Source organism: Sinocyclocheilus anshuiensis, unplaced genomic scaffold (assembly GCF_001515605.1).
Source record: "Sinocyclocheilus anshuiensis isolate Anshui unplaced genomic scaffold, SAMN03320099.WGS_v1.1 scaffold187, whole genome shotgun sequence".
NCBI lineage: Eukaryota > Metazoa > Chordata > Actinopteri > Cypriniformes > Cyprinidae > Sinocyclocheilus > Sinocyclocheilus anshuiensis.
Window position 1 is genome coordinate 544430 of NW_015552537.1, and position 26768 is coordinate 571197.

The window sequence follows — 26768 nt, forward strand, 5'->3', positions numbered from 1 at the left end:
AGAATATGCAGTGTTTTTATACATTTGATTACTTTATACAATGTATGAAGCATTTCTTATTTGTTCTACTGTAGTTTTTTGTCTTATTGTTTGCAGTTTTTAATTGCTGACTGTTTACTTGCCTTCAGTGAGTTTGAAGTTTATTTATTTATTTATTTTAATTTAGACTAGTATTAGTTTTTTTATGATATTGACACTGGTAACAAGAATTATGAAATGTGTTTGGTTTAAAAAATGTTATACCTTATTTAAAGCAAAAATAACTATATTGTGATATATATCGTTACCGTGAAATAAAATTACTCGTATCGTAATATAAGATCGTGGTCATATCGCCCAGCCCTAAGCCAAAGCATCAAAGAGTGACAAACCAACCGGCGGATGCAGCTCCTAGTATCACCTCAATCATATTATATTAACTAAAAGCAAACACTCATTTTAAAAGCTCATATTATGAGAAGTCCAATCTTATGAGCTTGACAGACTATGAAAACATACTGAACATCTGAACATTCAGCCTGAAAGAAAGTCATTCTGAACTCGCAGCTCACACAGATGAACAGATCAGGACAGATACTATAATTCACGAAGACCAGAAACTGTGGTAAAGTGTGTGAAAGCTCGTTTAAAAAAGCTGACCAATTAAATTACACAGTGCAAAGAGATGGTGGGGAAAAATCTGGAAAATAAAATCAAGTCAAAGAATGCTCAATGATGGAAAAAAATAATATATATATATATATATATATATATATATATATATATATATAGTCGGCCACAAGGATCAGATCAGATCTGCCAATCGGATCACATGATCAGCCTGGCTCCACCCCGACGTAACGCATCAATCGAACCACAGCACCACAGAGCCAATCGACCCGATGCTTCACAGATGACCAGATAACACTCGCTGGAAACAGACACATTCAAACATAACTTTCTTCAAAGATGAGGCATATGAAGCACAATGTCATGCTTTAGGACACTATGACTGTGATGTGAGTTTTATCTGTCAGTCATTCTAATGATATTCAGCTTTTTCCAGCAGGCGATGAATCTGAGCCTGTGTGTATAATCGGCATTATCTGGTGAACATGTGCTGCGAGTGGTGCAGGACAAGCGTGAGAACATGGAGACGAAAGGAACATATCAGTGTTTAAATGGACTCGAGCTGAATGAGGTGATGAGGGTTCAGACACAGAACAAAACAGTCCATACATCACTGACCACTTAAAGAGGTAGTTCTCCTTTGGAACAGAATTTCTGAAAAATCATCATATAAGTACCGGTCACATGACTCATGTCTTCTGAAGTCTTGTGATGTGCTTGTGTGAGAGTCTTTTTGAGCAATGTTGTCGAGCAATGTTGCTTGGGCACTTTCCCATTGAGAATGGGCAACACATTTCTGTCTGGATTCTTTAGATCAGTCGTGAGCTGCCCCTTGATATGAGCACTTCCCTGAACCCTTCTTCAGAAAATCTCTCAAGCAGCATTTTAAATGCGTGTTGCTGCAGCTGTTCTGCTGACGCTCGTCCTTCAGCGTTCGGGTCAGGACCTTTGGCCTGCTGGGAGGGTTAATGAGGAATAGATGGCAGTGAAGGGTTTGTCTCCTGCTCCTCGGCCGTATCACCCTCTCACACTTGCACACTCCTCATCGCTTCAGGCTCCGTTTACAATCAGATTAAAGGAAAGCTGTTGAACAGATAACTCACTTTCTAAAAGCTGCTCTCACTGCATTGCACAGGATAATTAATCCATTAAAATGTCATTCGTTCAGCGAGGAACCGTGTGTCCTGGAGGAGCTACAGGACTCTATTGAACACACGCAGCGCTAAGCGGTCGATGATCGACGGCTGCCGGTCCGTTCCCGCTTCCCATCTGCAAGGGTAAAAGCTTTTCTATAAACGCCAGGTTTCATCCGTATGGATTTCTGCATACGGCACAGAGGAGAGCCGAAGGACGGTCGATGGGAGAAGAACCACGCATCTAAATTTAGCTGCTCCTTCAGTTGACATGTGGATCTGAGATCTGGAGTATCTCCATGAAATCATGATGGGGTTTTCCTTTGTGTTGTCTTCATATTGATATTATAGTCCATTCACACTCATCTACTCATGCTTTACTATGATGATTCTCCACATTTAATAACAGTGCAATGATTAAATCTCTGAAATTACTCTAATGGAAGTCTGAGAATGATGTGACGTGATCAAAACGTGAAACAAATGAAAACTAGGTGTAATTATCTAAAAAAAATATAAGTATTTTTAGGCAGACGCTTTAAAAGAAGTTTAAGATCATGAGAACTAGTCATGTGTTACCAAATTAACAATGAATAATATGAATAATAATTAGGACTGCAGTATTACTCTAGTAATAAAAATGTCAAATTCTTAGAAATCTACTCACTCATGTTGGTATCATATGATTTTGAATAAAAAGTATTAAGAATTATTAACCAATAAATATCAGTACATTTTTGGGAAGTTATCTCTCACAACACTGTACAAGCTGTCATTATATATATATATATATATATATATATATATATATCCCACTACACCCCTAATATATATATATATATATATATATATAGGTACACAGAAGTCACGGTTTGGTACATACCTCGGTTTTGGGGTCACAGTTCGATATGTTCGATACAAAATGTATTTTTTTATTTATTTTGAACAGACAGTAATGCTACATGCATGAGCAGTTGTTTTTTATTTGAATTAGATTGCATTTTCAAGATTGAAAGCAAGACAGAATGGACTGACTTTAGATTTGTGAAATTATGCTACACCAGACACCTGTACACAACAGAAACAGCAGACGGTCTGAATGAAAATGACAGCAGGTGGCGCTCATGGAACAGCAGCGATACAGCGTTTCCTTGGTAAAAGGAAAAGAAAATATCATCAGAACTTTTTTTGAAGATGGTCAGTTCCTCTCAGAGACACATTCTTATAAAATCACACATATTTGGTCTTCCTGTATTTCGAGCATCGCAAACAGTGAGCTTGATCTGCCTGCTACAGTATTTTCTCCTCTTTACAGACTTCATAAACATTCCACACAAATAACATTTTGGGAAATGACTGCAATGCAGTTTGTGTGCAATTCCGGAATAGAGATCAGCCCAAATAAAACTAAAAACCGGTTCCGATTTACAGTCGGTCGACCGGAGCAGTACCCGAAAATGTTCCCACAATGCTGATTTAATTATTATAATTTTTTTCTAACAGTGCATGTATTGCTAAAATAACAATCATTCTGTAAACATTAATGTGTCAGTAAAATTAAGCTCTGTTCGTTTCAATTCCAGCAATAAACGGCTCAAAACATGTGACTATTCCCATAACAAGCAGTGAAAGCTGAGAAGTGGAGGACGCCGATCCCGCAGGATCAGAGAGGATAGGTCTGACAGGTGCTGTGTGAGAGCGAAAGCCAATTATGGCTCACCGACCGGATCTGTGATTAAAGAGTCGTGTGTCCTGAGAGACGAGCCGCTGCTTCTGTTCACACCTGCAGGAATAAGAGCGGACGCAGATGGACCAACAAACACACCGAACACAAACAGCTTCAGAACGACTCCACAGGAATCATCAGGACAGAAACGCTCCTTTATCTGCTGCATTCGTGAGTCTACCTTCAGTCCTCCAGAGAGACGCTCACTCAAGAACAGACTGAGGAGACTTCATCTACTGTCCCTACAATGCTACATTAAGCCCCTAATGGACAGAGAGTCTCTGGCGGTTCATTAATATTAAAATGGCCCGTGTTTGGGATGAAATTAGCAGCCGCTCCAAATACAAATTGTGGCGAGTCTCCAGAGCCTGAGCTTTAATTGACTGAACTGTGAATGTTCCCACATCTCTCTCTCGATTGAAGGCCAGTCAGCGAGAGGCCTGTTCAGTTCATTTCATTTCTCTATTCTGCATCGTGGTTTAATTAGCTGTAGTTTAGTCAAGCATCACTACTGCTCATGACTAGGGTTACAAACAACTCAACAAACGGCACCACAGACATGAATGATTCCTCAAATCATGCGTCTTGAAGAGATGTTTACTTTTACTTTACTTAACTAAGACTGTGGGGAAAAAAGACCTAAAAAACCCTAGAAACCACACAGAGAGCACCATACTAACCTGTTGATAACCATCTTCATACAGTGATGTACAGAAACCTGAAAAAATAATTTGAATTAAACGGCTCTTCAAAGGAAAAGTGTGAAGGCTAATGTACTCCACGTTTTCCAGTGCAAAATGTTCTAGCACATAACAAATGCATGTTACTGGCCTGGAGGTCAAGGCTCGGATGGTGCTCAGGTACACGGGTGGAGCGCTGTGCACAGAAAGCTTGTCTCTCAGTTTAAAGATATCATGTGAGAGCCTGTCTTTGGATTTCAGCAGCCCCACAGCTCTTACAGTATTCATGTATAACCCGCGGGTCAGATTTCATGACTGTGTAATGAAGGCGATACGCTCTGGCTTAGCAAAAGGCTAAATTTTCAGGCTGTCAAGTTCTGCTTCCTGAAATAGGATGACATCAAAAAGACATTTGTGTAATCAGCAGCACATTTTAAAGTGAAAGTTGAACCTCCAGCTCTTCTGCATTTAAGTTGGGATCTGCCACACACTAAGACTGAAGGTAATGGTGAAAACTCTCCTTGCCTGCAGTGATTACACATGACCTGATCATACTCAGTTCATCATCATGATATTCTCATTAGAGTTCACTCAGGGTTAGTGCATTCTCCAGAACCCTGAACACAAGTACTGTATGAATATATTTGTGCATGTGCACACCTGTCTAACGGACGCTTTGCATGAGAACCTTTTCTCTGCATGATATAAGAGCACAATTATTAGTGCTCGAGAGCCATCTTCTTCACAAAAAGTCATTTTGTAAGTGACATGGTAAGGTCTCTTTCTCTCTCACATGGTGCTGATCAGTGCTCTCCTGTCTGACAGGTGCTTCTGCTATTTCAGACGGTGAACAGAGGCTCCATAAATCACACATCTGCTCTGCTAAACACCTCTAATGCTGCTAAATGACTCCTCAGAAAGGGTGTCAGACAGCCGCTGCCTCCAGAATAACACAGTCATTTACCAGCGCTGTGAAAGCTCTCCACCACAAAAAAAACACTTAAGAGCCAGTAAATGGAGGAGATCTGGTAAAGTCAGGGTGACATGTTCCCATAAGAAGAGGAAAGTTCTTCTTAACGTGTGAAGGCGTGTGATTTCGGCCCATCTGTCTATAAGTGACGTGATCTCTTGAGACACCACTTTATATTCCATCACCAGAGAAAAGCATTTTACTTCATTCTCACAGTGCCTGATGAAACATGACTGCCACGCTGAGCGAACACTTTACAGTCTTACCTGTGCATGTAGCAGAAGTCAATGGAGATTGTCAGTCTCCTTCAGAAAGAAGTGCAGCAGTGATCGTGAACTCGTGCTCCGCCGCTTCCCGTAAGACAAACAGACACATCAAAGCAACGGCATGCAATTAAAAATACTTGCTGAGCACGTGGAAATGAAATAAGAACAAATAGTCCAATGATGGAAATCAAATTAGCACATAAAAAGAAATATCCGTCCTCTAGCACGTATACAAGCACGCCTACATTTCTAATTAGCATTTAATTGTTATTTCTTTTAATTTAGGGGGGGAAAAAATCATCACTTTTTTATTTGAATGTAACAGAGCATAAACGTAACCTATACATCGGGGGACAAAATTACAACCTCAATTAACCCTCCGCAAAATAAAACTGCTTCTCCCAGCACTTCTCGCAGCCGTCTGAGGGATTACGAGTGTCCTCGGCCTCTGGGACTCAGAGGGGGAACGCACGGCATTCTGGGTATTGTTCTAGAATGATGGGACTGAATGAGACGCGGCTACGGTCACTCCTGTGTGCTAGAAATCAACCATAATGATACAAGAGACAATTTAGGCCTGCTCACACAAACTATCTACACTAAAACTACTCAGATGCCATAATAATAGTCCATTTGCTAGGGAAAAAAGTGAGCTCATCTAATTCAAGGAATGTAGCACACACAGTGAAAATCGAAGAAAAAAACAAACGTTGCAGTTTGAATGTGCCAGGCAGAGCATGAGTGCCTCATAGAGGTGTAATGGTACAAATATTGGTATTGAATATTTTTAGCATGGGTCCTTTGGTTATTAAGCGTTTCAACCTAGCCTAGCATAGAGTTTAAAGCAGATTGCCTTCCTGTCAGATGCGTGTGCTGCTTGAGACATGTTTTCCTCAGCGCATAACTTATATCTTATGTTTTATCCATTTTTTTTGTAAACTACTGTTTAATAAAAATAAATATAAAGCAAAACAACAACAAAAAGCTGTTTTATTTTTTTGTTTTGTTTTTCCCACTGGCTGTTCTGAAAACATACTGAAACCTGAACCGTATCACCCCATACACCCCTAGTGTTAGCTGAGGGCGCGACGCACCTCCAGATGTTCCAGGATGTACGGTGGGTTGGTCATGCCCAAGCGCAGCATCGCTCCCTCCGGGATCTCCTTCACCAGCTCCCAGAGCAGAGAGGGCAGGTCCGTGCCGATGTCCCTGCCGTACGCACCCGTGTCCTCGCTGGTCAGCCAGATCTCACAGACGCCCTCTGCAACACAAGAACAGTCGTGCTGATTAAACACAGGCATTTTCCATTCAATACAGAGAATTCAATGCCAGTAGTTCTCTGTACTGAATGGAAGATGGCTTAGGATTTTCAAAAGTTCTATTTCCTAAGTGAAAAGACCATAGTTTCTAAACAGACAGGACAGGATTCTGAGCTGGGATGTTTCTGTAATACAGACCCTGACCTGTAAGTGTAATAAACGGCTCACTCGATTTATGCACGGCATTTGACACTAGACTGTTCTACAGAGAAATATAATGAATGACGAGTGTCATTCAGTCCACAAATGGGAACCAGTTCAGGCAAAGGTCTGAGATAAACTCTACAGTATCTCAGCCTCCATGTGTTCTCCAGAGCAGCCAATAATGAAAGCTGCCTCATTGGGTGATCAATCGTCCATGCTTTCCTGCACTGTGAGAGACTTCACAATGGCGACTTTGACAGAGCATCACCATCCGGTTGGGAAACGCTCAAGGTTTGGCCCATCATTTCATGACCCCGAATCAAACCTGAGTGGCTCTGCTGGATGATGCTTAACATGCAGAGACATGATTAGCAAAGTCATAAAGAGTCTTAAACATAGTGATTGAGTGAAAGAGAGCCTGTGTGCACACTTATAACTAAGGAAGTCAGCGTTAAGTCCAGATCAAGGCCATTAGCGGCGGCTCTGATGGGTGTCCTTCTGTTTGCATTATTAATAGAGTGACAGCAAAGGGGAAGAGAAGGTTAGTGCTTCCTGAACACCAGCTGATCATCATAATTCTGTTGTCTCTCTGCACCATTCAGCAGCTAATAGAGATTCAGCATCGCTCCATCTAATCACAGCCGTCCGAGTGAAACGACCGTCTGGACCACACCGAAATAACTGTGTGTGTATCATAGGGTGAGGAATGTGCTGAATCTGACAGGACGCGACTGACGGTGTTGGACAAGTGTTTGATCACAGACGGTGGTCTTCAGAGTCTGCCTAACCCTAACCCTATTACAGTTTACTGATCAGTTTAAAGAACAGAGGAGCTCTGCTCCAAAAACTGCAGTCACCTGGTTGGATTGGGCAGCTTTGTCAGTGAAAATGCCATCGAATAGTGAGACACTGAGAGCTTTTACATCAGTCTCTGGACTGGTCCAAAATGTGTCACTGGATCACTGAGATGGAGATGGAGGCAGATGACATCTGTAGACTCAATCAGAGTATATGAGTGGAGCGGCGTGATTTTTGACTGAGCGAGGAGCGGATTTTTTTTAGAAGTCGGAGCGTCATGGTTTTCACTCACTCCGAGAGTGCTCCACCACGAGCACAATTAATGCCAACAGCCCATTATATAACTGCATTTTATCAAGCATTCACACATTAAACATCATTAGCTTGACAGATATATTAGGATCACTCAAATCAGAAAGAAGCTGAAGGTTATAAAGACGGCGGTGGACGAGTGCGGGAGGTTATAGCTCAAGCATGTTTGTTTATAGCATGTGGATATTCATTACTGATTGGGTGAATTCACGTTTTAAACAGTTTATTGTACATGTAGTTATAAGCTCTGCTCAATGTGCTGCTACATTGCTGCACACGTGCACAACACACATGCTCACACATAACGTACAGATCACGCGCCCATAGAAACATTCAGGAGTGCCGAAAATGAATGTCAACGCTGTCCTGTGATTTATCATCTTAAAAATGGAAAAGTTACAGCATATTCTCTCTGTTTCTGAAGTAACTACAACCCTCAGGTTCGCCATAGAAGAGAGACACTGCACAGACAAGCGAGTTAAACAGTCATTTAATATAGACGTGGGTTAAATGTAGTATTCCAGTAAACCATGTCAAAACTATTCTTCTAGTATAGTGTATTTATTTTTCATTTAATATAAGTCCTGAAAAGAACTTTGTGATATTTCAAAACATACTGAAAAATTTTAGCCACAAATTTCGTCATGGAGCGAAGGCTCCGCTCACATACTCTGGACTAAACGCATCCTGGACAACGCCGGAGAACATGACCCAACTACTCACCTAACACACAATCCCTGCACGCAGCTCATGTTTAATGTCTCATGCACAGGAGTCATTGTGTCGGCCACAGAGAATGTGCAATAACCGTCGTGAATCTCAGTCATCGGTGGCAGCTTCAGCTGGGCCGGGTCATGGCACCATGGGACATGTAATCATGCAACCTCACAAAGCATAGTCAATTAACCCATGTGACGCAGATGAGCGTCTGCCATTAAAACAGGAAAACAGGATGAGCACACACCTCCCCAGCGCCTCTCCATCACCTAAACCCTGGGTTAAGCCTGGATATGCGACATGTGCTGATGTCATCTGCATACGGGCCGCTCCTTTTTCCAGCAATAAAGAAGGGGAATGTGAGCGAGGGATGGAAACGGGGCGGTGTGGAAAGAGCAATGATGTAAGGATGTGTGTCGTTTCAGGAAACAGCTGGAGCTGCGGTCCATGTGCACTGGTGTGGCTGCGGCCCTGCCTTTCCTGCACTGAAACACTCACCTCCATCCTCTCTGTTCGTCCAGCCTGGCTCTGCAGGAACCCAGGGTCAGAACCTGACCCTCACAGGGCCACAGCCTCACCACGCTACAACTCCTGCTGACCCACGGTTTGTTCTCGCTCTGCGTACTGTGCATTATCTCAACCCAGTTGTATAAGACGCATTACAACACAGGCTCTGTGAGGAAGCTGCGTTCTGAAGCTCACACTCTGAAGAACATGTCCGAGTGGATCAGATGAACTCACCGGGAGGGTCGTTAAACTGTACTGTGGAGGGCGGAACCGCATTGAAACGATTCACTTAGAGCTTCAGTGAATATTTCCAGTGAAAATAAAGCTAAATTGTTAATTAGCTTTCACACAGACTCATTTAAACCTGAGCTTGGCCTGTGAATAATTAATATCACGTAATGCTCTTAAAGTGATGCTGTGCAAACAGAGGGCAGTGTGAGCTCTGATCCCATCACCCCCGAACACTCAATACCTGTTTGTAATGAGTGGAGTTTGCCATGGCAAACCTCATTCTCATTAGCGCCTTTTTAAAAGAATAATAATAAAAACATGGGCATTCATTTTCCCAAAAATTCTCTCTGTTTCTGAAGTAACTACAACCCTCAGCTGTGTCTGCTGCACAGACAAGTGAGTTAAACAGTCATTTAATATAGACTTGGGCCAATCGTTCCAGTAAACCATGTTAAAACTATTCTTCTAGTATAGTGTATTTATTTTTCATTTAATATAAGTCCTGAAAAGAACTTTGTGATATTTCAAAACATACTGAAAAATTTTAGCCACAAATTTCGTCATGGAGCGAAGGCTCCGCTCACATACTCTGGACTAAACGCATCCTGGACAACGCCGGAGAACATGACCCAACTACTCACCTAACACACAATCCCTGCACGCAGCTCATGTTTAATGTCTCATGCACAGGAGTCATTGTGTCGGCCACAGAGAATGTGCAATAACCGTCGTGAATCTCAGTCATCGGTGGCAGCTTCAGCTGGGCCGGGTCATGGCACCATGGGACATGTAATCATGCAACCTCACAAAGCATAGTCAATTAACCCATGTGACGCAGATGAGCGTCTGCCATTAAAACAGGAAAACAGGATGAGCACACACCTCCCCAGCGCCTCTCCATCACCTAAACCCTGGGTTAAGCCTGGATATGCGACATGTGCTGATGTCATCTGCATACGGGCCGCTCCTTTTTCCAGCAATAAAGAAGGGGAATGTGAGCGAGGGATGGAAACGGGGCGGTGTGGAAAGAGCAATGATGTAAGGATGTGTGTCGTTTCAGGAAACAGCTGGAGCTGCGGTCCATGTGCACTGGTGTGGCTGCGGCCCTGCCTTTCCTGCACTGAAACACTCACCTCCATCCTCTCTGTTCGTCCAGCCTGGCTCTGCAGGAACCCAGGGTCAGAACCTGACCCTCACAGGGCCACAGCCTCACCACGCTACAACTCCTGCTGACCCACGGTTTGTTCTCGCTCTGCGTACTGTGCATTATCTCAACCCAGTTGTATAAGACGCATTACAACACAGGCTCTGTGAGGAAGCTGCGTTCTGAAGCTCACACTCTGAAGAACATGTCCGAGTGGATCAGATGAACTCACCGGGAGGGTCGTTAAACTGTACTGTGGAGGGCGGAACCGCATTGAAACGATTCACTTAGAGCTTCAGTGAATATTTCCAGTGAAAATAAAGCTAAATTGTTAATTAGCTTTCACACAGACTCATTTAAACCTGAGCTTGGCCTGTGAATAATTAATATCACGTAATGCTCTTAAAGTGATGCTGTGCAAACAGAGGGCAGTGTGAGCTCTGATCCCATCACCCCCGAACACTCAATACCTGTTTGTAATGAGTGGAGTTTGCCATGGCAAACCTCATTCTCATTAGCGCCTTTTTAAAAGAATAATAATAAAAACATGGGCATTCATTTTCCCAAAAATCCCCTTAAACACCCTCCTAGGCGCAGGAGGAAGCAGGAAAGTAGGAGGAGTGCGAGGAGAGTGTGATCCAGACCAGACTCAACCCTGAGCCGCTGCAGAGTTCAGTTCTGTGAACTATTGGCGTTCTTTTCTCCTGCAGCAATGATTATCATGCTAAGACAGCGGGGCGGGGAGATGCTCGTGTGTCTTGTCTGAATATTTACAGCAATTTTGAGCCGCACCAGATCATCTCTCTCTTACTCACTGCTGTTTTTACATAATCCGCCCCAATATTGTTTCGCTCGATCTGCATGATAAACATCCGCTGACCGCAGGCCAGACTCTGTACATCTGTATTCATGCACAGATTAGTTTAGTCACAGCATGTCTTCCTCTGTTCATCCTCCACAACACATTCACAACAGCTCTCGTCTGATCCAGCGGGTCCGTAGTTATCAGTGAGGAGGCAGAGGCTCATAAGGAAGCGAACTGGAGGAACTTTCACTGCTCGCAATGCTGAAGCTGCTGATGAAGGCTGTCCATTCAAACACACTTCTGAGAGCACACTGTGCCAACAATTCACCAGCATGACACACAGATCCGACTGGAAAACCTGAGCCGTTCATAGAGTCAAATGTAACTGGTAGGTTTTAGTCTACAGTCACACTAATGAACTAATTACTTTAAGAACTGAATATCATATCATTTTCAAAAGTATCCAAGCAGTGGCCAGTGTCTCACCAGAGTGTGAACAGATTCTATTCGTATCATCAGCACAGCAGCGACGAGACCACTGAATGACAGGGAAGCATATGTGTCTTATGCAAGACGATGGTATGCAGTGCTGAGGTGACGTTACTGTACTGCTCACACACACATTAGAATAACTGCAGCAGATAAACCCCCATCAGAATCCGCAGTGATCTCTTCACACATCCTCTGAGCTCAGATACTGCTCACAACAAACCTGAAGACGCCCCACAGGCCCGAACAACTCTACTCTGTTACAAGCCAATTAACTAGCAAAGAAATGCACTCTGGCCCTGTAATTTGCATAAAAATAGCTGTGATAATTGGCATAGGTTTTTTTTTTTTTTTTCTGAGCATGTATGTGTGATGCAGAAGCGCATTTATTAATGCATTAGCATGTCCTTCAGCATGTTTCAATTTCTTCTTATTAGATGAGAGATCTTATTAGTCAGTGATGGGATTTAATAGTGCAGCTCAGGGGCAAGAAAAAAAACTTCATAATTGCTATAACAATAATCTGCTAAAGGGACACTTCACCCAAAAATCAACATTGTTATTCTCTCCTCATTCATGTCATTCCAAACTTGTGCCACTTACGTTCTTCAGAGGAACACAGCAGATGATATCTGAGAGCACTGAGGTCAAACAGCAGAGGACCCCACTGATTTAATTGATTTCATTGTTTCTGTGTTCCAGTGAAGGAAGAAGTTCATGCAGGTTTAGAGTTAAACTGATGTGCCGTCACAGGTGTGTGTTCATTGGTTATTTAGCAATGGCTTCATCCAATCAGGAATCTCAGAACAATGCATTAATGTGAGTCCCCTTCTAGACTGTATATTAGGAAGTGGTGTGATGTGAAGCGTTTGAGGACAATAACACCCAAAACAGCCAATCAGAGCCACTTACGGTCTCTGTGTTTGCTGAGGATTCATGATGACCGAGCTCAGAAACCAGCTCTAATGTGTCGATTCATCTCTGACCGTTAGCTCTTAAACACCTGGAGCTGAATAGAGCTCTGACCCTCTCAGCCTCACCGCGTCCCTGCCAGTCGTCCGGTACAAAACAAGATCCAGTACAACAAGTTAACCGAACAATTAGCTTAGAGCTCACCAATCCTGATCTGCATTGACGTCACGTTCACGTTTGAAAGAAACCGTGAAACAAGCGCTTTGGTTTCTAGCTGTTTTTGCCGTGACTGAAGGCATAAATGACGGGTCGGTGTTGTCGTATGTGTCATAGCACAGAACTCTGGGACATTTAATTCCCTCCATTTCCTCTGTAATTTGCCATCACACAGTAGAGCAGGAAATTGAATTGGAAATCATTCGGTATTGCATGTGTCCAAGAGCAGCTTAATGACAATTCATACATTTCAGACGTGACATTTAAGGAAATAAAATACAGACATTACATGGTTTGGACAAAACAACAGCCTCTCTCTCATCATCAAATGGGTTGTCAGAGTTTGAAGTATATGTTCAGTTCATCAACCTCAAAATTAAAAATCAACCTGGAGAAATCAGCGACGTGACTGTTAGCTTTAGGATCCAAGCTGAAGAAGCGAACATTTCAAATCTACAGTCTCTCTCGTTACGAAAGATTCATGACTTGTACACAGTGTCAAATACACAATTCTGTCCGATCAGATGCTCTGATTGAAAAAGTTAAATCATGGTTCTGCTGGACTTTGACACAAATCGAGAACGCTTTGTGTCAAAAAGACAACCACTTTAATTAGTTCTGTGCTACCTTCCTGTTCCAATAGAAAACAGAGAAACAGAGATATGAATTGATACGCATTTATTAAGTTATTCAGCAATTCAAACTGATAAAAACTGTTGGAAAAAAGACTATATATGCAATGATGCCCCTGTTGGACAATATTATTATTACAGCTTTCATCTGACAAATTTACAATTTGCTGTTAGTCCAATGAGCATCAGAAATTCATGAAACTTAGCCGGATACTTCAGAATGTTCATATCTCTACATGCACAATTTTTGAGAAGTCTGTACTATGTGCACACAAGATATTAGATATTAGGTATATTAGTCATAACAGGCCAGACCTACAGTAACAATCACATCATCATATCTGCTACTCAATTTAATGCATCAAAACTGTTTTGATGACTTTTTGTCAGCATGGTCTAGAGCTGACGTGAGTTTGGTGAAGATCTGATTAACCTCAAAGGGAGACTGAAAAACAATTAAATCAAGGCTTCGGTAGAAACAATAATTTTTATTCTATCACAAATTAATGTTTAGTTAGTGGAAATGTAAAGTTGCTTATTACAGCGGCATCTTTTGGCCAATTTTTCAGAAAATCTGGTACACATTCATTTTCACATAATGCACAAATATGTACTTTGTAACTGTACTCCATACAGATTTGAACTAATTAGATGCTACAATTTGATTGGGTCATGGCCATGTTTTTTTATGCACATTTGAGTATATAAGACGTCCAACATACATGATAATACAGTTACGGCATTATTAGGGTTTTCAGTTGTAGTGTTTTGACATGACTTGCCATGTGTCCTTCAGTGCATGAACCCCTAAATATGCAAACACAGGACTAAAAGTCAGACCATTTCATAGCGTCAAGACATCACTGACATACATCCGGTGCAGTTACTGGATTAATGTCTGTCTGAGCGTCTCTCCATCCAGACCTCCAGAAGCACACAAGGGTTTGATGCCGTCTGTATCTGGTGACTCAGTCTCAAGCTCTTCACATCAGAAGTTCAGCACCTGAAAAATGGACTCACAAAAGCCTGGCCTCTTCCAACAGAGGTGAGAAATAAAAACCTAATAGAATTTCTTCCCGGCTTTAACAGAAAGCGAGAGAATTATAATAACTGAGCCTCTTGCTTCAGCTGCTGCATGCAAAGCATCGTGGGAGCTGGCTTTCCTCCCCCAAAGCCAGCGGGAGAGATCGGGGGGGTAAATTAGCTGCACCCTTGACTATTCACTACCTGGAGCCAGTTCTTTACTGAGCGCCGAGCGCCGAATAGGATAGAGGCACAAAGCAGCAGCTGCCGAGTGCTGGGCTGGACAATGGGGCCTATTAGTGGGCTTTACATGGAGGAGACGAGCCCCCCTCCACAAATCCTCCTGCAGGCGAGAGAAAGACACGAGGGTGGGGGCCGATCCGTCAAGGCTTCTGTGAGATCCAGAAAGAACTGCTACGGCTGCATGCGATGACCAGAACATACTGCATTAACATGCAGCTATATTTACAAAAGCCTGGAGAATGAATCAGTTATCAAAAAAGGCAAACACCACCTAAAACAGAAATTAATAAATCTTCTTGGATTTGAATATTTTATGAAGTCAAATATGAAGTAAAATAAGATAGATCAGTGATAAATCGCAACAGTGAAAGTAGTGCAAATAGATCTCAAGCACTGGAAGAAAAGACTGAGGGCAAAACAATTATAAAGCTGTAAAACTATGAACAAGTAGGAGTAAAAATCATAGAAACATTTCAACTAATGTTCCGACATTTTTCGAACATGCTTTCCCATTTATAAGAAACAGTGTCAGGCTTCCTGGAGAGGCACTTCAGGAAAAAAAACAAGTTCTTTAAAACCAAAGCTTCTGTTTGTTATAAAACTAGCTGCCATTAGACTGCCTACTAAAATAACAGTTGGCTTCGTTGGACTGATTGAATAAGTTGCAGATAAAATGACCATGAAATGTTTGTGTTAGCCCTAGTAAATGTGAAATGTGCAAACATTCCATGGTGTTCTGGGGCTTTTCTTTCTCCGTGATCTAGTCTGTAGATGTGTCACGAGTTCCTCCTCCACTGTGCAGATTGGGATTTTTCAGCTTAATTCTGGTAAAGCAGGTGAAGCTGGGGCGTCTGATCACTTTATAAATTACCAATATATTCCTCTCCTAAACCACACACATGATCTGAGGAATCATTCACATCCGGAGCACAAGCGCTTTAATACTTAAAATGCTAGATCAGTGTGAGCGCTTTATGATTCAAGCCTTTGAAAGCTCCACTAACTATATCTACAGTAACCGTAACATAGTGCATAAAACAATGAAAACGATCATTATATAAGATCAAAACATGTGAGATCAGTACTTCAGCAGTCTGAAGGTCTTCATTAAAGAGATGTTAAGAGTAAGACCTTGAGTGAAGCGATTTGACAGGATTCAGAAACATAAATTCTGATGGGCTGCAAACAAATTACACAAGCTCTTCTTCCTCAAACTCACTGACACAACAGGCTCTGATGCGCAAATACAACATCCATAATTATTCAGGCTTTTGGCCGGGACGCTCGGGCTACGTCTGACCTTCTGCGGGACTCTCATCCCCTCTGGCCCCTGTTTGTCTCTCGCTCGCTTTTCTGCCCATAGACGGAGAATGGAAGATTTTCAGGGCAAATGTCAACAGCACCAGCAGAGAAGAAAAAGAGAAAGAGCGAGAGGTTTCAAGGGACAGAAGCAAGGAGGATGAATGAAGCGATCTGCATGATTAAAGAAAAAAAAAGCCCTGCGCTAAAGGACACGCCATTCTCTTCAAGAGCGTCGCCCATCATTCCAATTACCAGCACCATTTCTCCCAGACCATTTCTATGTGGCACATGGAGAATTCACTGACAGCCTCTAATCTGTGACCAGCACTGATGTGTTTTGAGCTTTAAGCAGTTTCTCAAATGTTTGGGAAACACTTATGGTTTGGTTTGTCTGAAGTCCCTGTGACTAATGATAAGTGAACCTTGATTAGAGTCCCCCGATTAGTCTCGGTTTCAGGCAGTTTTAATTACCTCTCAGTTTATTACCCAGCTTTCATTTCCACACGTCAATATTTTAAAGGGGTCATGAACTGAGAAACCAAAATTCCCTTGATCTTTTGACATATAAGTGATCATTGTACTATAAAAACACCCTGCAAGTTTCAGAACTCAAAACTTTCTCCTTAGTCTAAAATCAGCTTATTTTGAAGCCAGTCTGACAAAACAGCTTGTGCAATGTGCCAATTTATGATGTAATAGTGTGGCTAAACCCCGCCTCCACAGAAGATCAACGCCTGCTTCCACATCCCTGCCTGTTTAGCTCCGCCCACCGATTCTGTCACTGCAAGTTTAGCTCCACCCACCAATGCACATCACTGCCAGTTTAGCCCCGCCCACCGATTCTACATCACTGCCAGTTTAGCCCCGCCCACCAATGCTACATATCTGCCAGTTTAGCCCCGCCCACCGATTCTACATCACTGCCAGTTTAGCCCCGCCCACCAATGCTACATATCCTGATCGCGTCAGTAAGAACTTGGCCTTTGTTCACTTCATTTCACCGCGGATTCGTTTACAAACAAGACAATTCGACGCAGGATTTTCAGAAAGATTTAAACTAAAACCCGATGTTGTGCGACTATATTGGATCTGACAGTGATGTCGCACCTCAGTGTGAGGAACTGTTTTTATTATGTGCTCACTATTGCTTCGTCTGTTAGTACAGATCGTTTGATATTAACTGAGTATTTATGCGTTTTTAACCTAAATCACAGCAGTGTCCATCTGTGAAGGCTGTAGCTGTCAATCACACACAACTGTCAGCCAATCACAGCAGTGGGCGTTTACTTCAGATTCTACAATCCGCCACACCTATTCAAACAGAGTGCTCTGATGAGGGGTCAAAACAGGACAGAAAATAACCTATTACTTCTGAATTATGTTTTTGATGTAAACATCTTGATAACATTATAAGTGGACATCAGAACAGTACAAAATAATAAAAAATAAAGGCTTTTCATGACCCCTTTAATGCTAAGGGCTTAGAGATGATGGCTGTCACTTGGCTGGGAAAACCTTTCTCCATCACACTACACATGCATTATACAACACGCATCACACACGCATGGAAACCAAACGCTAACCTCGAAGGCCGAGCTGCGTTCACTAGTGGGACATGATTTCTGGAGTTCAGCTAATCTCAAATTTGCAGCTGTAAGTGATGTCATACTGATTACCACACAGAGTTTAATGGCTATAATTAAAAATCTAATTTAGAACAACAACTGTTGTGCTGAAAGTATGTGATACTCAAGGAATCAGAAATCGATTAGTTCAGCTCTCTCTTGCCAAAAAATCTTCAGCTGTTCTATTCTGAACAAGAATGTTTGCCTAAAACCCTTCACTTTATATTCAGGAATCCACACATCCTAAACTAACTGCAAAAGTGCCACAAACATGTTCTTGCAAAGGTCACTATACACACTAATGCACTGTGTGTGCGTCTCTCTGCTAATGCCGATAGTGCTTTTTTCTGGTCGACAGCACAGATCCAAAAGATCTTTAATGATTCCAATGGCCCTAAGCAACCATTATTTACACCAATTAAAAAAAGCCTTCCTCCTGAGAAGTTCAACCTTTCCTTCAGTCTCTCCTTAATTCTTTAATCCAGGGATTCCCAGACTCTTCTGTCCACTTTGAGCTCAAAAATGTCTTCGAAGTCTCCCTGAGATTTTAATATTTCTGTAATTTAACAACACATTCGCATGTTCACAGTTCTATGACATTGATTCCATGATATGCAGGTAAACAAAATATTTCATCTTTTTCAGTGAGTCTTTTATTTTGATCTACTCTAATTAATCAGCTTAATTCAGGAGATCAGGCCCTGAGGCAGGAAGCTGAGAAGGTAAACAGTGAACTTATGAGTAGGGCTGGGTATCAAGTTTGATACTTTTTAGGCACCGACTGAATTTCCTCAATACCAGAGTATCGAAAAATGTCTTGCCTTTTGGTTCCTAATTTCGATACCTACTTATGAGAGAATGCTTCCATCCAGACTTCTCGTGGATGATGGCTTACAGTCGGACCACCCAGATGAAGAGAGCGGCGGAGAACAGACAAGACCCGTGGGCCGGGCGAGAGGCTCTTCCTTCATATGTAGGTCTGACTGTGTCTGAGGGCGAGCGTTTGCCAGTGTGCGTGAATCCTTTGACAATGAGATGAGACTACTTATGCAAATGTCACTGCCAGTTTAGCCCCGCCCACCAATGCTACATATCCTGATCGCGTCAGTAAGAACTTGGCCTTTGTTCACTTCATTTCACCGCGGATTCGTTTACAAACAAGACAATTCGACGCAGGATTTTCAGAAAGATTTAAACTAAAACCCGATGTTGTGCGACTATATTGGATCTGACAGTGATGTCGCACCTCAGTGTGAGGAACTGTTTTTATTATGTGCTCACTATTGCTTCGTCTGTTAGTACAGATCGTTTGATATTAACTGAGTATTTATGCGTTTTTAACCTAAATCACAGCAGTGTCCATCTGTGAAGGCTGTAGCTGTCAATCACACACAACTGTCAGCCAATCACAGCAGTGGGCGTTTACTTCAGATTCTACAATCCGCCACACCTATTCAAACAGAGTGCTCTGATGAGGGGTCAAAACAGGACAGAAAATAACCTATTACTTCTGAATTATGTTTTTGATGTAAACATCTTGATAACATTATAAGTGGACATCAGAACAGTACAAAATAATAAAAAATAAAGGCTTTTCATGACCCCTTTAATGCTAAGGGCTTAGAGATGATGGCTGTCACTTGGCTGGGAAAACCTTTCTCCATCACACTACACATGCATTATACAACACGCATCACACACGCATGGAAACCAAACGCTAACCTCGAAGGCCGAGCTGCGTTCACTAGTGGGACATGATTTCTGGAGTTCAGCTAATCTCAAATTTGCAGCTGTAAGTGATGTCATACTGATTACCACACAGAGTTTAATGGCTATAATTAAAAATCTAATTTAGAACAACAACTGTTGTGCTGAAAGTATGTGATACTCAAGGAATCAGAAATCGATTAGTTCAGCTCTCTCTTGCCAAAAAATCTTCAGCTGTTCTATTCTGAACAAGAATGTTTGCCTAAAACCCTTCACTTTATATTCAGGAATCCACACATCCTAAACTAACTGCAAAAGTGCCACAAACATGTTCTTGCAAAGGTCACTATACACACTAATGCACTGTGTGTGCGTCTCTCTGCTAATGCCGATAGTGCTTTTTTCTGGTCGACAGCACAGATCCAAAAGATCTTTAATGATTCCAATGGCCCTAAGCAACCATTATTTACACCAATTAAAAAAAGCCTTCCTCCTGAGAAGTTCAACCTTTCCTTCAGTCTCTCCTTAATTCTTTAATCCAGGGATTCCCAGACTCTTCTGTCCACTTTGAGCTCAAAAATGTCTTCGAAGTCTCCCTGAGATTTTAATATTTCTGTAATTTAACAACACATTCGCATGTTCACAGTTCTATGACATTGATTCCATGATATGCAGGTAAACAAAATATTTCATCTTTTTCAGTGAGTCTTTTATTTTGATCTACTCTAATTAATCAGCTTAATTCAGGAGATCAGGCCCTGAGGCAGGAAGCTGAGAAGGTAAACAGTGAACTTATGAGTAGGGCTGGGTATCAAGTTTGATACTTTTTAGGCACCGACTGAATTTCCTCAATACCAGAGTATCGAAAAATGTCTTGCCTTTTGGTTCCTAATTTCGATACCTACTTATGAGAGAATGCTTCCATCCAGACTTCTCGTGGATGATGGCTTACAGTCGGACCACCCAGATGAAGAGAGCGGCGGAGAACAGACAAGACCCGTGGGCCGGGCGAGAGGCTCTTCCTTCATATGTAGGTCTGACTGTGTCTGAGGGCGAGCGTTTGCCAGTGTGCGTGAATCCTTTGACAATGAGATGAGACTACTTATGCAAATGAGCTCTGATTAAAGTCAGTGATGTGTTAATGTTTAATATCAGCAGTCAAAGAGCTTGTCCCTACCCAGAAGCCTCCACACACATCTAATGAGAGAACAGAGGCCTGTTTTTAAAAGCGCTGACCTCACTTCTGCAGTTTAATCTTGTTGATATCTTGTCTCGTTCTCCGCTCCTTAAGGTTTCTCCACAGAGGGTTTATTCAATCACTTCATCAGTCAGTCGCCCTTTATGACATTTACACACATTACGCACTTTGACCTCATGTGTTCGGGTTTTACATGCTCTCTTTCTAGGCCGGTTCAGAAAGCGCATGTGAACTTCCGCATTGGTGTTTCTTGTCTCTTTTGTGAGCTCTTGATATCGTTGTCATCATGGTTTTTACTCTCATCTCTGCAGACGCCCCTCAGGTTTTATCACAAACTCCAAACTCTGTGTCTTGTCACTATTCAGCTGTAATCCCAGCCATCAAAACACCAGGGGAGCACTTCAAAATGTGAAAAATATGTCGCTCTGCTAAATTATTGATCGGGGGCACACGCACATGACCTCTCTCCACACACACACACATTTGAGTTGTTTTCTCCTCAGTGTACTCGCAAATAGGTTTAAATGGAAGGTGTTGGAGCATGAAGACGGCAGACAGGTCTGTGAAACCTCGCTGACGGGAGATTGGCTGGATGCGGTCTCCTCGTGGCTGCGATGCCTCGCTAAAAGCCCTTCTGCAGGACTCCCGCAGCTTCAATCAGCCCCGCATCTGAGCCGCTCTCCACCTGTCAATACCAACTATCCACAGCTCGTTCCACGTCTCTCCAGCTCCTGTTAGCCATGAATACTGCATGATGGGAAAGGGCTGATTAAACAGGATGAATAGCCAGTGAAATTAAAGTTGGCAAATGGATTAATGGTGGAAATGGTGGATTCGTGGTGGGCTTTCTGACAGATCTGTGTCAGGAACCGTCACTCAACAGGATTTTAATGACCGCTTTGCTTAAGCGAGTGTAGATCTCACCATCAGAAGAGCACAAACACTGAGTCAGGAACACTGCGTGATGGAGTGATGATCTCTCCAGGTAAGACAACGCCATCCAGACTAGACCTGACTTAAAGGGGGCATAACACACACAGTTTCACCCAATCTCATGTTAATCTTGAGTACCTATAGAGTCGTACTGCATCCTTCATATCTCCAAAAAGTCTTTAGTTTGATCATATTTATAAAAGAAAGATATAGCTTCACGATTCTCTCCGGAAACAGCCCAGCTCCTGGAGGCGTGTCGTGGGCGGAGCTAAAGAGTGACGAGCACTTGGGCGCCGAATGCCAACAAAACAGACATTTGATGCGGTTTCACTTACCGTCTGCAGTTCTGAATCGTGACCGGGATCTTTTATAGCTGGGACCGCTCCATCTTTCAGTATCAAACGATGTGCAAATCCAGCGTCGAACTGGGCCTTGTTTATAAAACGTTCGTCAACAAACACACTTGTGAAACTCCATTGCTGCTCTGGAAAAACAAACTGTATCCACTGTTTACATAACGCTGGGTTCTTTAGGAAGCTGAATAAAGTTATCTTTCCCTTACAAGCAAAAACACACTTCTTTGGAGACATTCTTCCCATGCAGAGCTGCCGCCGGATGAAGCGTGTTGATGGGCGCGATCTCGCTCTCGCTCTGGTCGGTGCGTGCACCGGAGCGCACTTCCGGGAGAAATGCCCATATAAGGAGTTCCACCCTCGTCTACATCATGAAGAGCCACGATCGAAAAAAACTCTCCGAAACTTGTACGAACCCGGAAGATTTTTGGCACAGAAATACTCCGTCATACGTCCAAATTGTTTTTTGAAACTTTGTCCATGCTTAGCATCTGAATGCATGAAACAGCATTGTACCCCCCCTTTTATGTGAAGTGAAAGTCTCTCTAAGTGAGTGCTACAGTCATGGCATAGATTATTAATGTCTTGCTGAAGTAATCTGAAACAGCAGCCATGACACACACATCCGCTCAGGTCAACAGCCATCTCGCCAAATGTGTGCATGTACCTGTGTGACCGCACAAGCTCACGGTTAACCTGCTTCATCTGGACCCCAGCAAAAGCCTTTAGCATCCCTTGATGCATCATTCTCACTGCTCTCTGTCCTGAGGTCCACTGACCAGGGCTTTTAGCACAATAACCAGAGTAGAAGCCGGCATACATGAACACAACACTAACATGCTTTCCAAGAGAATGACACCGTGCCGCAGTGGTTTCAGGCCACATTCAGTGGACAGCAGGCACAGAGGTCCAGCGCTCGAGCACAGTCTCGTCTCCCAATCAAAGGTGGCTGGTCTCAGCGAACTGACATATGTGGCGAGAGGTGACCCAGTCAAGCGAACATCTTTCTCCAGACTTGAAGTGACATTTACCACAGCTGGAGAGATGAAATGTCAGAGAGCTCCCGTTCCCAACACTCCCTGAAGACGACATCGAGGACATGCCCTGACCTGCTCTCGGGAACCGCTCCAGAACCCAAGCCTCTTTTGCTGGGTCTAATGCCCCTCGCCATCAGCCGGAGCCTCTCAGACGCCCTAACAAAAAGCTGCACAATGCTAAATAAACATATAAAGCCTGTCTGAAAGGCATGTTTCATTTCATGAGTGCTGTAACCTCGGTCATCACCTCCGAATGGCCCCTCAGGAACCTGTGGCCTTTAGGGACGTGTCTCGTCCCCCTCACCACAGAGTAAAGAGGGTTTGTATGATATGAAGTTACTTTTGTACTGTCCTGACTTCAACTTATTGGATTACCTTTACATGTCTGACTCAAATCTTACAGACGACCTAATGAGGGGCAATTAATGTCACTCCCTGATCTCTGCAGGGTGACTATGAGACTTAAGCTTTAAATGATGCTGCTCACTCTATCTGCTTGTGTGTTTGGATGTGAATGGATGTCATCCAGTCGTTGCTGTGAACAGCAGGTGAAGATGATGTATAATCATCCGTCAGGTCGGCCATCAGAAGGGTCAACACAGCAAATGTCCATGTCAGATAAATCAACAGAAAGCTACTTATGTTTGGTCCCCATAATCGCTGAAGGTCACCAGTCCATGCGGTTCACATCCAATCAGGTGTCCTCCTGCACTGAGGTCAGTGAATGTGTGAAATCTAATGCACATGATCATCCAAGCAGAGACATCTGCGAGTTTCCTCACAAACCACGGCATCAACAGTGATATCTGTCTCTGCACTGATTAATTTCCACTTAATGCCTTCAAACCCAAACACTGATTCACTGACATTTCCATCAGAGAGTGACCTGTGCTTTTGCATTTACCAAGCGTCAGATGGAGTAAACACACGCTCCTCACCGCAGTGAAAGTGTGCTTTTATCCAAGCCAAGGCCAGGTCCTGCTCGCCTCTCTCTGTGACATTTTAAGGCATTTTCCCTTTTCATTCAGAGGACTCACGTCTTTTTAGGCGTTTTTTTCATCACAGGTCGTGTGTTTGACGTCTGCAGCGGAGCTCTGTGAAAGACTAAAGGCTGTTTGCAGGGATGAGGCCAGAAAAACGGGCCCGGGACAAAAAGCTGCTCACCCAGTGAATGGAAGGCTTATTTTTCCTTCACACCACACAAATCTCTCTTTTTCATTTCTGTTACAGCCCCGTCACTGTAATGGCAAACCCCCAGAGGACAGAGCTAAACACAGACACGGGTCTGAGGAATGAGGACACGCATGACCTCCATATCATCACATGATGAGAGCAGACTTACGACCCGCTCACGCTTTCTTTATAAATATCCAGTGGCATCGTTTCACAGCAGTGAACCAGTCAGGTGTTAGTCAGTCTCAGGTGGTTTTAGGATGAGGGATAGTCTAATTCTTGACAACATCAGACTGGACAAAAATTCTAGTGTACGACAAGTCAATCATTATTTTTTTAGGGATTTCAATTTTAATTTGAAACAAATTAAAAATGTGTACATGTGCTGAAATTAATGCTGTCATCGTGTAGCAGTACACTATCACATAAAGCTCAGCTACAGACATCAACACAAAGCTCTCAGGTTGAGTTCACAGAGTCTGTAAGGCTTTTAAATGACAATATTCAGAAGCATCTTAATGGGAAGTGGTTGAAATGAAGTCTGATGTCTCTATGATATCCAGAACTATTCACTATTACAGACAGAAGGCCACGCACTGAAGAGAACACACAATCACCTCAGATGTCCTTCCTCTCTGAAGAGAAGTCACACTTTGTCTTCATCCACTACAAATGTCAAAGGATCTCATATCAATGGTGAAATAACTGCTTCAGTAAAAGGCATTTGAATTGGAAACTCCTGTGTTGGTCTTTAGCTTTTACCTGATATAACAAAGTGAATTCTCCAAGTAAACACTATTCACTGCTTTCTTTGTAATTAACCAGACTAAAAGCAATTTTAGCCTGCGAATCACCTTCTCCTGAGTCCTAGATCAGTAGTGAGGGTGATGAATGATTATGACCATAGACACACTGATAAACACGGCGAGCGTCTATTTCCTCATTTCAATCATTTACAACTCCATGTTCTTCCATTTCAGAACCTCAACACAACAATGCTGAGCTGCTCTGGGTGGTTTCTAAAAAAAACATGTACTATAGCCACGAGAAAGCCTTGAGTTATGGTTAATTCTGGGGTGAAATACGTATGAATGTCCAGTGATGTGGGTGAGGGTCTCACAGGCGTCTAGAGAATCCTCATGGCCTCGGATCATGAATCCAGAGACGAGCAGATAGCAGTGAACATCAGCTGTCACACATCAATGTCACCCGTGACCCTCAGCGCAGACACAGACACAGAGCTGTTGTTTACTGGAGGACTCGGGGAGGTTTTCTGATGAAGCGCTCATGGAAAGTGAAACGGCTCCAGCAGAGTTTTCACACAGCCGCGAGGAGACAACTCTCACGATCCACAAGCTGTGTCTGTGAGCCAAATCAAAGGCCAGGTGCCGCCAGCGCTGGACGAGGGCTTCTGGATCACACACACACACCTCTGTGGAGTGTGTTCATGAGCCACTGAGGGCTTCGTGTACTGAAGTGAAACGTGACATTGAGCTAAAGGACAGTTTGAGGGGGCCAGGATTCTGTCTGTAACTCTAGCTGAAACTTTATTTGAGCAGATTTCTGAGGCTTCTGAACACATCTGATCACCTCTTTTCTTCTCTTTATGTGCAGCTGGGGTCATAACTTCACATACACCCTGCCAAATCTGCAAAATGTTAATAATCAAACAAAATAAAAGGAGTCAAATATACTGCCTCAAATATACTATTTCACATAACAGATGTTTACATATAGCCTTTCAAAACACTTTTGGTGCAATAAACAAGTAAAAAAAAAAAAAAAAACTTTAAATGCATTGGTATAATTTCATTAGGATTCTAAATGAATCATTCTGAATTTCAAAAAAAAAAATCATTTGAAATTCAATCAAAAACTTATGAATGACGAATGGAATCAAGTCTAAACAACCACTGCTACATAATGCTGTCATGCAATCCTAGAGCCGAGCCTGCTGTGTTATTCCTGCATCACCATCATCATCGTCTTAATCATGAATACAGACTCAACAGAGTTTCAGGGAAACACATGGTTCACAAACCAACTCAGATTCAGGATTCATGAGGGAGAGTAAGTGCTGACAGAATGATCTCTGCAGGTTTCTATCATTTCTCTAAATCTAACAGTTTGTTGAGTCCGGTCAGATCTGGTCTGGTCTGATTCGGGTCAGTTTGGGTTCAGACAGTTCAGTAAGTCTGTGTCTATGGTCTCTAGACCTCGCTGTCCTCCATCCTCCTGCCGTCTCTCTCTCCTTCAGCTCAAGATTATAAAGTCAAACATATTAACAATCAGCACACACTTGTTTGTCAAACAGGCTCTCAGAACACAAACCACACAGATACACAAACTAAAGAGCGAGGGATCAACGAGCTAAACAACCATATACCACAAATTAATTAGTGAATATTTCCATTCAGTCACGGTTCGTGTCAAACCATCCCTCTAAAGTAGCGTTAAACATGAACACGTGTGTGTGCGTGTGTGTGTGTGTGAGAGTGTGTGAGAGAGTGTGTGTGAGAGTGAGAGAGTGTGTGTGTGAGAGAGTGTGAGTGAGAGAGTGTGTG

General features: G+C 42.7%; 1 protein-coding gene across 5 annotated transcripts in view; it reads right to left on the reverse strand.

Annotated features, from left to right (window-relative positions):
* cdkal1 (CDK5 regulatory subunit associated protein 1-like 1) overlaps positions 1-26768 on the reverse strand; it is a 243364-nt gene that overhangs the window by 79465 nt on the left and 137131 nt on the right. For all 5 annotated transcript variants that reach the window (XM_016454129.1, XM_016454125.1, XM_016454128.1 and 2 more), the window contains exon 9: positions 6479-6645. In XM_016454129.1, the coding sequence (XP_016309615.1) occupies positions 6479-6645 (167 nt within the window). The remainder of the gene's footprint in view (positions 1-6478; positions 6646-26768) is intronic.